We start from the raw sequence: 13,590 nt of genomic DNA, 5'->3' as shown, positions 1-13,590 counted from the left end.
AATTGTTTTTAAGAAGTATTTAAATATTGAATGTATAAAGCCAACAAACACAGCTGTAGTTGTAACAAATACCATCTTTCCATTCTCTTGTCGAAGGATGAAGAAACCCAAAGAGCTCGTCAGTAGTTACTGCTTTAGGGTTAATGTCATTCCAGATGGGCCTTAACTTCATGTTGGAATATGTTCTGTGTAAGGTCTTCAGAATCTGTGGAAATGTACATGCAGGTAAACATATTTCTTACATATTGGAAGATGTGATTTATAATTCATAGCCTTTCCTGTCCGGGGAGTGGACACATGTATCTTAATGTGATCAGGTACTCCTAATATTTCTTCTTTTATAAATGTATAATTTTTCATGAATATAAAAGAGACCTGTCTTAAATGGATTATAAAAGACAAGAAAGCCCCAAAGCTACATCTAATATGAGAAATTATTTAGTACATTACTATGTATTTTATTTATATTCTTTCTTCATAAGTATGGGGCATTTAGTTCAATACTTTGGCCAGAACAGTTTAAGCCTGAAACCACGTCACAGTAAACCCATTTTGGCAGGCACTACCAATTTTATACGGTCGTATGTATTTCGTGCACTGCATAGAGAGAAGAGGAAAAACACAACACTATAGCCAACATCACGGGGTGTGTGACATGTAAGCGGTCCCTTAAATGGATTATGCTTTCCTGAATTAAGGCACAGAACCAACATCATTGACCAGTGAAGGTAATTCATCAATGACAATTGCAACTGAAACAGGAGATGGTGACCATAATATTAAACGATCGGATTCAGTCTGCATTTGATACATTTCCTGTTTCTCAGCAAAATAAATGGAGGTAAATATACTTGGAAGAAGGATAAGGTGCACCAGGTCATAAGTAGGAGGAGTGATACTTCCACTCTAGCATGTACAAAACACGTATGATGTATGTCTAAACATTCCGAATTGATTGGGGTTACAGCGTTCTCTACAGCCAACACAGCTTTGTAAATAAGAGAAGCTAATCACTGAACAGGGGTTCTACCACAGGGGTGCTTGAGGACTGGAATTGAGCAGCACTCTTCTACCAGATGTGTTTTCTTGAGATGGTGAGAGGCTGATATAGAAATTCTAAACTTGAATGCATGTTTGGTAATCCCTTCTTATTTACATTTTTTTTACAATTAGAAACCTAGTGATTTATCTTGTGATATTCCTGGCACTGATCCCGTGATCTGGACGGAAGCAACGACATGACCATTGAGCCTAAATGTCTCGGCCACTTCGCCTTTAGACATTGGAAGGCATATTTGGTTAAATACAATGTTACAATTTCATTAAAATTTGGCACCCAGCTAGATTGGCTTAAAAACAGAAAATGAAATTAAGATGATGACGTAAAACAAGCAGAGATTCTACTAAATATTTACCGTGCTTTTGCCTGTCCCTGCATTTCCCACCACAAAAACAGAATGCCGGACTGCTAGCAGCTCCTCCAACTGTGTGATCTATGATAAGAAGTAAAGACATAAATAAAATCACATTTCGGCCCGGATCTCCAAAAGGGTGGTAAGCTTTAGCTCACCTTTACACCCATTCATATGAATGGGATCCGAGGACTGCTAAAGCCATCCATGGATTTGAGAAACCCTGGTGTAGCTGGTAAAGAAGGAGGGCAACTGTGTTTGATAAAGCGGTCAATAACAAATATATTGATGTCTACTTTTACATTTCTCCTTATCAATAATTAATGGGAGAGCGGCAGAGAGAAGATTTGAGATAGACTGGAAAACATTTATAGTTAAACTCATGCCTTAAATTATATTAATCACAACAAAGGATGCTGTGCGCCCAATTAATTATTATTTATCAGTTCAATTTCAAATGAAATCCTGAAAACAAAGCTGGTTTTCTAGCCCAAGGGATTATACCATTTCATCTACTTGAAAAAAAAACAAGGAAGAGGCATAAATAAAGCCTTTGTTTATTACCCCGGCTAGTAATAGCATTAGCCAGATGCTGAATACTACAGGCATCAAACAACAGTGATCATTATAGCCTTCAATCACCCCATTAAGAATTTACAATAAGCTAAGCAGAAAGCTTTTATTTCCACCTTCAGTATAAAGTTCTCTTCGGGCTGCAGGCGGAGCTCTGCAATGGACTGCCGTACCATCTGTTCCAACTTCACATCTCTTTTCCTTGGAACTTCCAGCAATGGAAACAGGTCGTTAATAAGACCCAGGAATATAGTGAAATCATTGGTTACTATCTTAGGAAGATTAAAGTCCCTCAGGGCTCTCATCAAAACCTAAGACAAGGGAACAACGCCATCATTATATGTAATAATAACAAACCATAACGCCAGGCATAAAAATTAACAAACATTATGAGAAAGTCATACTTAGACAATTATAACCCATATGGCTTGTTAAACGCAATCTGTTTCTTGTGCACACTGGATCACTTCACAATTATTTTCTTTTGTGAACAGAAAAATGATTCCTTATAACGTTTTCATGATCTGATATCATTTTCTACAATGCTTGAAATTATGTAAAAAAATAAAAAAGAAAAAAATTTGCTACTTTGCTTTCACACTTGAATTATTTTTGGAATTCCCATCCCTTACATATTTTCCAAGCACCATCCCTCCCAACCTTCAAGCTCCCATTGAGAAACAACCCTTTTTATGAAGCATTTCAACAGTTGCAAATCAGGACTCCATGACCCATATCACGTACTTACTTGTATTATAATTCCTTGTATTCTAATGTGTGATATTCATGTGTACATGAACAGCCCCACGTAATTAAGAATATGAATACATAGATACACATGTGGCAGGCAATGTGTGACAGATGCTGTAAGTATATTACAAAGAATAAGGTTTATTTTTGTATTAGGTACCACTTGAATGGCTGTACAGATATACCAGAGTCTTTTAAGATACTTCAAAAGAGAAAGTAGACTTTTTTTTATGCTTTATTGCAGTCAGTGATCTCTGTTTAGAATAACCATTAAAAAAAAAAACCTTTAAACCAAAATAAGTGTGGATTTTAAGAGAGAAGGAGTGGCTCAGTGAGTAAAGACACTGCCTGGCACAGAGTTTGAAGCAGGGGAGCCTGGTTCAATTCCTGGTGTCGGCTCCTTGTGACCTTGGGCAAATCACTTTATCTCCCTGTGCCTCAGGCACCAAAAACATAGACTATAAGCTCCACGGGGCAGGGACCTGTGCCTGCAAAATGTCTCTGTAAAGCGCTATGTAAAACTAGCAACGCTATACAAGAACATGCTATTATTATATAATTATTTTGAATTCTATCAACCTGAATTTAGTTGTGTTTATTGTGAGCTTGCGAGGTCAAGTTTTTCTTTAAATGCCCCCAAAAATCATTTGAATTGATTTTAAAGACTCAGGTACAGTATATTTCGACAGAAATCCAAATGGTAGCTGATACAAGAAAACAAAATTCTAGAGAATCAATCTATGGCCCCTATTCAATCTGCCGTGAAGCCCCTTCCCCATTGTTGGAGAAAAGGTCAGTTCAAATGAATGAGACTAAAAGCTTCTTGCAAGCACTTTGAATAAGTACCAGACACCCTTTATAAGTGTACATACAGTACACATTCATATCTGCCAACTAACTCTAGGTCAACAATGTGATTATGATCCTCATTTTGCATTTTAAATTGCTCGTCTGCTTGCAACTATATTATAAGATGAAGAAAGACTGCCCAGAACACACACCTGGTCTTCCGGCCTGCTCCTGTCTTCCCGTTTCAGGGATCCAGCTACAACTAAGACTGATTTTATAGCTCGGAGACCCCAGTCGTAATGATCCTGCAAAATACATGTGAGAAGACACTACATTACATGAATGTAGAAGCTTTGGCATTTAAGAGGATATTGCATTCAGTAATTATTCATGTTTTATTTGTAATTATTGGGTGTTCGAGATGCTTTATTTAACCTTAGTTTGCACCATTTAGCGTCTACAATTTAGCATTTCTTGTTATAATATCTGCACCCAAAAATTAATTGCAATACTGGTCAGGAAATCTGCATGAGTTGGCATATATTGAAATATATGATATCTACTGTTTTACATTCTGGCAATTTATCCAAATGATTTATAATTTGTCCCTATGATTAAGAATGTTATATTCTATACGGATATCTCAAGCATAAACTTAAAGTGTGTGAAAGTTCCCATTTGCAGTTCTCAAACTTATTCGCACATGTTCCCTTTATGTTTTCATGTTAACATCACCTGGTTTGAAAGTAGCTGACGACACAACGTGTACAGACTGATGAACTTTCTTGCGAGCATTTTTGCATCAACGAATCCTTCTGCTACCAGCATTATTTCACATATAAGTTCAAAGTCTGGAATCACCATTGCACACGGACTGCCAAACAAATATTAAAGTTAATTAAAAGAATTTATTTACAATGCTCCATAATATTATACGGAAAATTGACAAAAAAAGCTAATTACAGATACCTAAAGAATCAATTGGAACCACCTCAATAACTACTGGTGCTGACCCTGACATCTTTCCAGATGGAGCCAAGAAGTCATGGGCACCACACACATACTACAGAAACTCTGCAGTATTCTGAAGCATACCAGAGTATGCAGAGTAATCTGGGGGAACGACGAATCATGCTACATCTGTAGTTTAAATTGTTTGTAGTGTGAGGGTTTTTAGTAGTGGAACTACAGTGCAGCTCCCAGACCCTCCTGTTGCAAAGAATAATAAGCAGTACAAAGATTATTCCAGGCACAAGCACTGATGGCAATCGCTCGCAGCTGCTGACAATACTTAACTCTTTGATGTCTGGATACACCTAGTGGGTTTTAAGTTGTCCCCACTCAGACTGGAGCAACATGAATGATTCATGTATTTCTGCGGTGTGGTTGTTACAAGTGTGTATTATACTCACCGAAACAGAGCTTTAACATTTTCTGGAAGCTCCGCTCTACCTGCATATCCCGGATTAAGAGTTATGAAGATTCCGACTGTAGTTTTAAGTTCAATTGTTTCTCCCAAAAAATAAAATCTATAATAGATGAACATAAGTAAGGGAAGAGGGCACGAGCACACAGTAGTTACAGCATACTGTAGGTGTTGAAAACATATGGCTAATTACAAGTTGCAGTGACTCAATTCTCTGTGCAATGTTAAGTCAATCACTTTATCTGCTTGTGTGCCAATTTACCCATCTGCTATTGGGTGACAAAATCTATACTACCATTGTTCTTTTCTCCATCTGTCCTTTGGATGCTTCCGTACAAACCAGAATTGTGATGCTTGTATTCCAGTGTAGATGTTAAAGCTGCAAAATACGTGAAATCTAATATGTTTTGTTTTTTTAAACAAATCAGTTCTGTAGTATTACATAATAATTCATTTTTTTGTTTTTATTTATCTCTCAATTCCATTTTAATAAGCTTTAAATCATCCCACCTCCCAAGCAGTGCAAGATATTTGCAACACTTTGTTTGTGATAATTTGTTGCCAATATTCCCAGTAATTTGAGCTGTAATCGGTAACAATAGATAATGGTACCTTAGTAATATAAGGATACATTGTAGCTGCTGAGTTAGTCTGAAAGAAGTGGCTATTATGTTAGGCACCCAATCAGGATTTTGACAGTTTTATAACAAAACCACCAAATTATTGCCAGCTTAGGTAAGAATGTAGAACTATACATTGCCCCATGCTTTATGTATAAAAATAAGGAAAAAAAAGTTGGAAAGTAATATTGCTGCGTTAAAGAGTAATTGTAACTTGCATTGGATTTAAAACGGTACAACATAAAAATTGTAACTATAGAAATAGCTAATATTAGACATTTATCTTTGGTTACCTTTTTTTCTTGTGACGAATAGCATCCTGAATCGTCTTAACTTGTACTGCAACTACAGAAAGTACTTCCACTGAAATGCGGTTGAATTCATCAAAGCATCCCCAAACCCCTGTCTGACATAAGCCTTTGTAGATATTTCCGATAGACTAATAAAAGAAAGGACTTACAATGAGTAATGGATGTCAAGTTAAGAATCTGTAACAATATACTGAAAATCAATAACTTGATTAGGATATCAAAATAAAAACACAAGAAATATATAATGAAAATTGTGATGAAATGGGCAGCGTGGCAAGCTACAATAAGGGTCCCGACAGCATGCTGCCCTTACCCACCAAGATGTCTACTCAAAGCAAGGTTTAACTGAGCCATATCAGTGTGGCAACAAGGCCTGGTAATAGTATGTTAAGTTATGTCATTATGTATTGTTAGTATGTAAATGCACTTGTCTGTGTTTCTCTGTCTGCCTGGGCTAGCAACAAATGACTGAGTGATAAGGTACCCAATGAGTCAGAGGCCTGGCCTTTGTGTAGACCAGATGGAGTGTTTAGGGAGTTGGGGAGGGTTGTGCCCACCTTCTGGGTGAGTACTTTCTCCAAAGCTGGAGCATTACCTTACTCCAACAGCCCAGAGTCAAGCTGGACTCTGATCCTGTCTGTGATTAGTTACACCTGGTGTTCCCATTTTGTGAATGGGAACTCCAGCTAATATAACACGGTCAGACTTGATGAACTAGCAGAGAGCTGACAGGGGACTTTGTCAGAGGCCCTGTGTGGAGTGCAGCAGGAGATCCTGATGAGACACCGTGCAGAGGTCTGATGAGACCGGCATATCTGTGTGCTCAAGAGCTGTTTCAGAGTACCAGGAGCTAACAGAGAGCTCTCAGGGATAATCCACTCACTGTGGAAGCTACAGGTTCGGCAATCAGCATCAGTTGGAATCGATTGGAGTGCTGTATCATGGGGGCGAGTCTCAATTTAGAGACTTGCATGTGCAATCCCAGCGTGGTGGATATCAGAAGACTCTCCTTGAGAAGTGCTACCAGGAGAGCCAAGCTTCGGCAGCCTCAAGAGGTATGTTTGGGGCATCCAACCTCGGCTGATGAACCACAAACTACTAGGTAGCCAGGAGGCTACAAGCCATTTCTCCCTTCTTTCCCTGGAAGGTAGAATAGAGAGGTGACCAAGCCGCTCACCAGGAGTATTCCTAAATTATAGGTATATGTAAGAGATTGCAAGGTGCATAGGGGAATAAATGTATATATTATTAACAAGGTTGATCCAAGAGTCATCAGAAAGAGACCCCTAAAGTTGCACTTGTGCCAGTGTATATATTGTATGAAATAGGGATTCTATAGGGATCCCACTCTGGGGATTTTAAGATATCACTGTATATATTTATCACACTGTAATATTTGATTTATGTAATAAAATGTTATTATTTTATTTTAAATGCTGATCCATTAGTCAATAGACTTGCCTCTATGAGATATTACATCTCAGGGATATTTTGAATCCCTATTTCATACAATACATACACTGGCATGAGTGCAATTTTGGGGGCCACTTTCTGATCCTTCTTGGATCAACCTTGTTAATACAGTAATATTCCCTGGAAGTTATCATGGTTTCCTGGGTCATCCATCTTTGGAGGTGGTGATCCCCACCACACAGGGCTAGGTAGCCAGGAGACTACAAGACACTTCCCCTATGTTTTCCCTGGAAGGGAGGTACATTGTTTGGTGGATGGTGGTCCCCACCACACCAGCGGAGTAGCCAAGAGCCTACCAACCACATAGGTGGTTTGCCTCTTTTGTTCCCTGGAAGTCTGGGAAGTGACCAGAGGACTGTTTTGACCTGCTGAACTATACTTTGGGCTCAGCTTTAGCCACTCACATGAACTAAGAGAGCCCATGATTGCTAAGCATCTTGGGACAACCTGTATGCGAGTATTTACCCCTTTGTGTTGTATCTATCCTAGGCGATGGGTTATCTGTTGTTGTACCCTACAAATAATAAACCAAAAGTGTATAATCACCCTGTGTCTGACTAGTTGTAACCTTGGTTTCGGGGAAGCCCATAGAAGTATAACAGAGTTGAATTTACCTTACAGGCTCTGGTGGCAGTGGACAGTGAGGGCTCTGGGCACAGATTGGGGACCTCTGATACCCCCCGATGTGACAAACATAGCTTTGCTATAAGTAACTTAACCTTTAAAACCTGTTAATTTAATTTAAATACCTTGTAGTCCATTTGTTCTGAACAGTTGAACACGTACACCATGATTCCTAAGGAACGTCCAAGATCTTTGGTTGTTTCGGTCTTTCCTGTCCCAGCAGGACCAGAAAGAGCACCACTCATAGCCAAGTGAAGAGACTGTGTCAATGTTATGTAGCATCTGCAAGAGCATAAATACTAGAATGAAGAAATTGCCTGAAGCATACAGTACAAACCTGCACAATCATAGGTACATAAAAGATACATACGGAAATAGATCAACTGTTTGTAGCGATGGATAAAGGGATATATTAAGGAAGTTTTTTTATTGGATTATATTTTTATTTTAATTTAAAGTACTTTTCCAATGAGTTATCAAATGTTTATGCTAGGAGGAAATGTGGTTTAAAATGGACTGGAAGAGGAAGAAAGTTAAAATGGTAATTTCTCCATTACCATTTGCAATAAATGTACCATTATCAACACAGAAATATGGCCAATAGAGAAAAGATGGAAAATTGCATAGTTAGAACTTAAATGTGTTTTGCATATGTTAAATCTTAATGTTCCACACTGTATGAAAAACAATTATGTTGTCAAGTGTATTCAATAATTACAATTAAACTTATTGTACAGATAATCTGGCTTTTCACATTTCATAATTAAAATGTATATATGTTGTGTCGCCTCTCAGACATTGTATCTGGAGCTACTCATGATTCTATGTCAGGGAGGAAAAATAAAGGGTCTGAGAATCTGCAATCCTGGACCATGCCAGTATGAAGAGTTCTAGCAATTGTTATGGGACTTGTTCTAGGTGTGAGATATATTGTTTCCTTTTGTAGATTGAGATTAATTCTTCTGTTCCCTACTCTAAAGCCTAAAATATTTGCAAACAAATCCATGCTTGTTATTAATGATTGATCCTAATTTGTATCTCATAGTACAGTTTATATTTGATACTGGTGAAAACAATAGAAGTGAGGCTGAATTTAACACTAATCTGTTTACGTTATTCTCACCTATCAGTAAGTGGTGTTATTACAAGACGAGGCGTATTTCCAAGATACTCGTAGGAATACTGAAACTGAGCATCACAGATATTAACAAAACACTCCTTTAGGTCTTCATCCCATCTGTGACGTAACTGTGAAAGCCATGTAAATGCTTGACCATTAGAGACCTGTGGCATTGAATGGAAAATAAGTTCAGTTAAATCTTAGTAAGAGATGCTGGGCAGGAATATGGTTCACTGTTTGCTTTACAAGACAAAACGGCTTCAGCAAACTTGGTCATCATATTTGCATTAGCAGTTGTTGATAGTACACTTTGTTCTGAACTGAACATGTTAAAGCTGCAGATCAAGTAATATCCTACTGTACATGTGTGTTTTTTTTAAATAAATCAGTTCTGTACTATGAGAAAGTACTTGTAGAATTTTTTTAAACCCTTTGTGAATGACATTTTTAATGTATTATAATGTAACAAGCATTTTTTGTATCTATAGCAACCATTTACAAAGTCACATCCCCTCTCTCTACTGTAACAGGCTCTGGCACACCCCTTTTTGAGCCCTTCCCTCTCTCTAACCGTGCACCAATTGTATCTAGTGACTGCCTGGTCACATGATCTTCCCACAGAACTTTGCATCTTTGGTCCTCTTCAGCTGCACTGACAGCCATTTAGTGAACCCCCCGAGCCGAATCTTCGCTGATCGATCACAGGATACCAGATCGATCTGCAATTTAGCCAATTACTCATCAATGTGGCGATTGTATTGATGCACATATTAAAAGTAAAACGATGTAAGTTAGCCAGCACATTTAATACAGTATCTTATTTAACTTGGTTCTGCAATACAGACACAACACAAAATACTGATGTGCTACAGTACTGCCTTCTGTTGTCCTCACGATAAAGTCAGCCGAGTTTTGCAGGCACTAAAAGATAGAGGCATCTGTAGGCTGCCAGTTCAACCCTTTCACTACTTTGCAATGTGTTGCAATAAAGGTTGATAATCCTTGATACTTGAAAATAAAAGGACAATTCTATCTCCCATTTACATGCAACATTAAAATAGTTTTACCGCCTAACATTTCTCATTATATTTATGGCCATCTCTCTTGTTGGTTGGAATTATTAGCTTTGTAACATTTATAACTTGGCTAAAGAGTTGAAAAAAAAAGTATGCAAAAAAAATAATAATTTAATTGAGTTGATGACCAGAACATAACTGCTTGGGCAGGATGAAAGTCCCATTTGTAGAAGATTACTTTGCAGTGAATCGCTGGGGAAAAAGAGCTTGCAATCAAAGAATTGTGATTTGTGAATTGTGAATTGTGATTGTGAATTGTGATTGTGAGCAGGAAATAGTGAAGCAAGGCTGGGCACAGCAAAGGATGCTGGAGGCAGGTAAAAATAATAGCTATTTATTGGGCATAATGGCCAAAAGACGAACAAACAGGAAAAAAGGTCCTCTGACGCATTTCTCGCCGTGAAGGTGCTTTATCAAAGAATTGGTGCAGGATGCACACAGTGAGATAACTACCTTTTTTATTTTTATGTTCATTGTGCAAGATATTGCAACCTGTAAAAAAAAATCTACATTTTTCTTGCTAAATAAGCACGTAAATAAATTGGAATTATTTATAGTGCAATTCTACAGATACAAAGCAGAAAGCAGCTGTCATGTTAAAACTTGCAAAAGCAATTATCAACATAATCCTTAAACATTTAGACAATAAAATGTATGAAAAATTGGCAACTCTTAAACTGTTAAGTGTAATTGTCTAAATTTTAATCTAAAAATGTTTTTTTTAATTATTTTTTTTAGAAAGGACTACATCAAAACATTCTGTCACTTTTACACATAGGCCGGGGCGATCTTTTCAACAAATGAAATTATTCTTTATTTCATGCTTTTAAAAAATGCATTAGGGTAATTGCTCTGCATCAAATTACCTTCTGTGCTATAAGCTTGGCTACAACATCTCTAGCATGTACATCAATTGTACATATTGTCATGATCTTCTGACGATCAGCAGGGGCGAGTTCCCCTAACAGCATGTTTATCAGGGCAGTCAGCTGAGCAATCTGCAAAATAATTATATTCAATAGAGATATTACACTCAGGAAAAAAATAAATCTATCATGCGTAAATCCCTAAATGCAGCAGTGACATGTACAGTGGCTATATTAAGACATGGATTATTGTTTTTGTCGCAACAAATAACTTTTCACAAGTAACTATGGTATTATTACACAGTTTTCACTTTAAGAATCTAAATACGTGTGCAGGTATATAATTAAATATAGATATGTGGGGTTTCTCTTTCGCTAAATGGGAGAGTAGCAAGGGCAAGCCTGTTACCAACAGATAGAGCTGTTGGGTTTTGGCCAAGTAGTAGTTTATACGTCTGCAGGAAGGTAGGGCTACTAATGAGCCCACCTGAGTGTAGCAGTGGTTTAAAAGGTGTTTGCCTCTCTCCCCTGGTCTGCATGGTTGCCACCACTCTGGGTTTGACTTAGAGACTATGGGGCTTATTAACAAAGCTGTGATGAGTGGTTTAAAGGGTGATAAATGCCATTATAGTGTGATACTACCTACTCTTCTATTCACAAACCAGTGGTAACAGTGCAGTATCACGTTGTAATGGCTTTTTATCACCCCTAAACAGCAAGAGATAAAAAGGTCGTCCGATAGGCCCAAAAATGGCAAACCCACCGTTTTTTGCCAATAACTGCTATGCACAAAGACGTGATAAGTTTATCGTGGTATAAAATCTTGCCATCTTTTTTCCACCGGCTAAAGGATGGCGCAAAAAAGATTGAGACATGCATAAAAGCATTTTTGTTTCAGCACAGCATTGATACCAGAGGCCGGCATGGTCTCCGGATGGTCCCTGCGGGTGTCTGGGGGTCCTCGGTTGGTTCCCGTGGTTGTCCGGGGGTCCCACGTGGGTCCTCGGGTGGTCTCCATGGGTGTCCGAGGGCCTCCAGGTTGTCCCTGCTGGTGTCTGGGGGCCCCACGGGGTCCTCAGGTGGTCCCCACAGGTGGTCCCCACAGGTGCTTTAATTTATTTAATTGATTGGTTGGCTAGTGCTTTTATTTATTGAATTAGTTGGCTGGTGCTTTTATTTCTTGAATTGGGGTGTTTAGGTGTTTGTGTATATCTTTTATTATTGTGTATTTTTGGCCTTCATGCTTTTTTATTAGGGTGACCATTGACTGCTATAGTGGCTTATCATGTCCATATTATATGGTTATGATATACCACTATGCCAATCAATGGGTACAGAGTGGGTATAGTGGTCCGGGGGTGGGTGTTATTTTGCCCATTACAGTACTGTATGTGTTGGGGGGGGGAGGCGGTATTTATTTAAATGTATTGAAAAAAAAAATGTTGGACACAGGATTTGTACTGCAGGCCAGCAGGGACCCAAGGGGACCACCGAGGGCCCCCAAACATCTGCTGGGACCACCTAGGATCCCCGGACACCCGTGGCCTATGGTATCAAATTATGTGGGGGTACAGGAGGTGGGTTATGTTTTTAATGTTTATTGTGGGTAGCAGCTGTTTTAATATAAATTTTATTACTAGTGTAGATGAGCAGGGTGTCGCTGAAACAGAACCGCGTTGATGTGAGGTCCGGGGACCTCCTGCTACCCGAGATACAGGCCCCGTTATGGGATGCTGGTATCTCCTATGCCTTTAAATGTCCCGCGTCATGTGACCGTGGGAATAAAATGCATAGAAGATACCAGCACCGCATAACGGGGCCTATATCTCGGGTAGCAGACCCCCTGCTCATGTACACTAGTAATAAAATGTATATTAAAAAACATTCATTTCGGCCGAGCTTTACACAGGGAGAGGCGGCTCTCTCTGCAGCTGGAAGAAATCGCCGGGTAAGGTATTTTCAGAGAGGCGATCATCACGTCGCCGGCTACTCGCCAGTTTTGCAAATGTTGCTATCAAAGGTACATATTCTGGGCTTCCTGCATACTGTGATAGCAACGCTGTCAAAACTGGCGATTTAAAAAGCCTGGCGATTTTTTTCCCCTGTCACTTATTGCATAGGCCCCATAGTCAGGTGAAAATGCACTGATTTTATCACTGTTTAGTGAATAGGCCCATATGAGTTTCACTAACCAATCTCCGGGCTACAGATTTACATTTAAAATCTCCGGGCAAGGTGTGCAAACTGAGGACCGCCAGTGGCGCAGGGCAGCAGTCAGAGGATAACTGTCCAGTCCAAGATGATATGGTGCTCAGTCAGATTATGATCTAAAGAAAGTCCTTTTGAAATCCTAAAAACACAATGTTCGGAGTGCCTTCAGGAAATTATATCTCCCATCCAATAATACTACGATTCCCGGGATGATTAAGCGCCTAGTGGTACCCGCCACAATGTGTGGCGCAGTAAATAATAAACTCCCTTCAGCATCTATGTAGGGGGAATATATGAGGGAAGGTAACAATCATGTCGGCTAATGCCTGTTACCTTAAT

At 38.9% G+C, this 13,590-nt stretch overlaps 1 protein-coding gene across 1 annotated transcript in view; it reads right to left on the bottom strand.

Moving 5' to 3' along the window:
* LOC142499998 (dynein axonemal heavy chain 11-like) overlaps positions 1–13,590 on the bottom strand; it is a 362,984-nt gene that overhangs the window by 238,350 nt on the left and 111,044 nt on the right. Inside the window, exons 31-40 of the mRNA XM_075610053.1 lie at positions 11,041–11,172; positions 9,102–9,262; positions 8,104–8,260; positions 5,864–6,009; positions 4,937–5,053; positions 4,260–4,398; positions 3,737–3,829; positions 2,102–2,296; positions 1,416–1,493; positions 73–205 (exon numbers count right to left, since the gene is read on the bottom strand). Of these exons, the coding sequence (XP_075466168.1) occupies positions 73–205; positions 1,416–1,493; positions 2,102–2,296; positions 3,737–3,829; positions 4,260–4,398; positions 4,937–5,053; positions 5,864–6,009; positions 8,104–8,260; positions 9,102–9,262; positions 11,041–11,172 (1,351 nt within the window). The remainder of the gene's footprint in view (positions 1–72; positions 206–1,415; positions 1,494–2,101; positions 2,297–3,736; positions 3,830–4,259; positions 4,399–4,936; positions 5,054–5,863; positions 6,010–8,103; positions 8,261–9,101; positions 9,263–11,040; positions 11,173–13,590) is intronic.

Source organism: Ascaphus truei, chromosome 7 (assembly GCF_040206685.1).
Source record: "Ascaphus truei isolate aAscTru1 chromosome 7, aAscTru1.hap1, whole genome shotgun sequence".
Classification (NCBI taxonomy): Eukaryota; Metazoa; Chordata; class Amphibia; order Anura; family Ascaphidae; genus Ascaphus; species Ascaphus truei.
The sequence above is the reverse complement of the archived record's forward strand: the minus strand, read 5'-3'. Positions and strand labels throughout refer to the sequence as shown.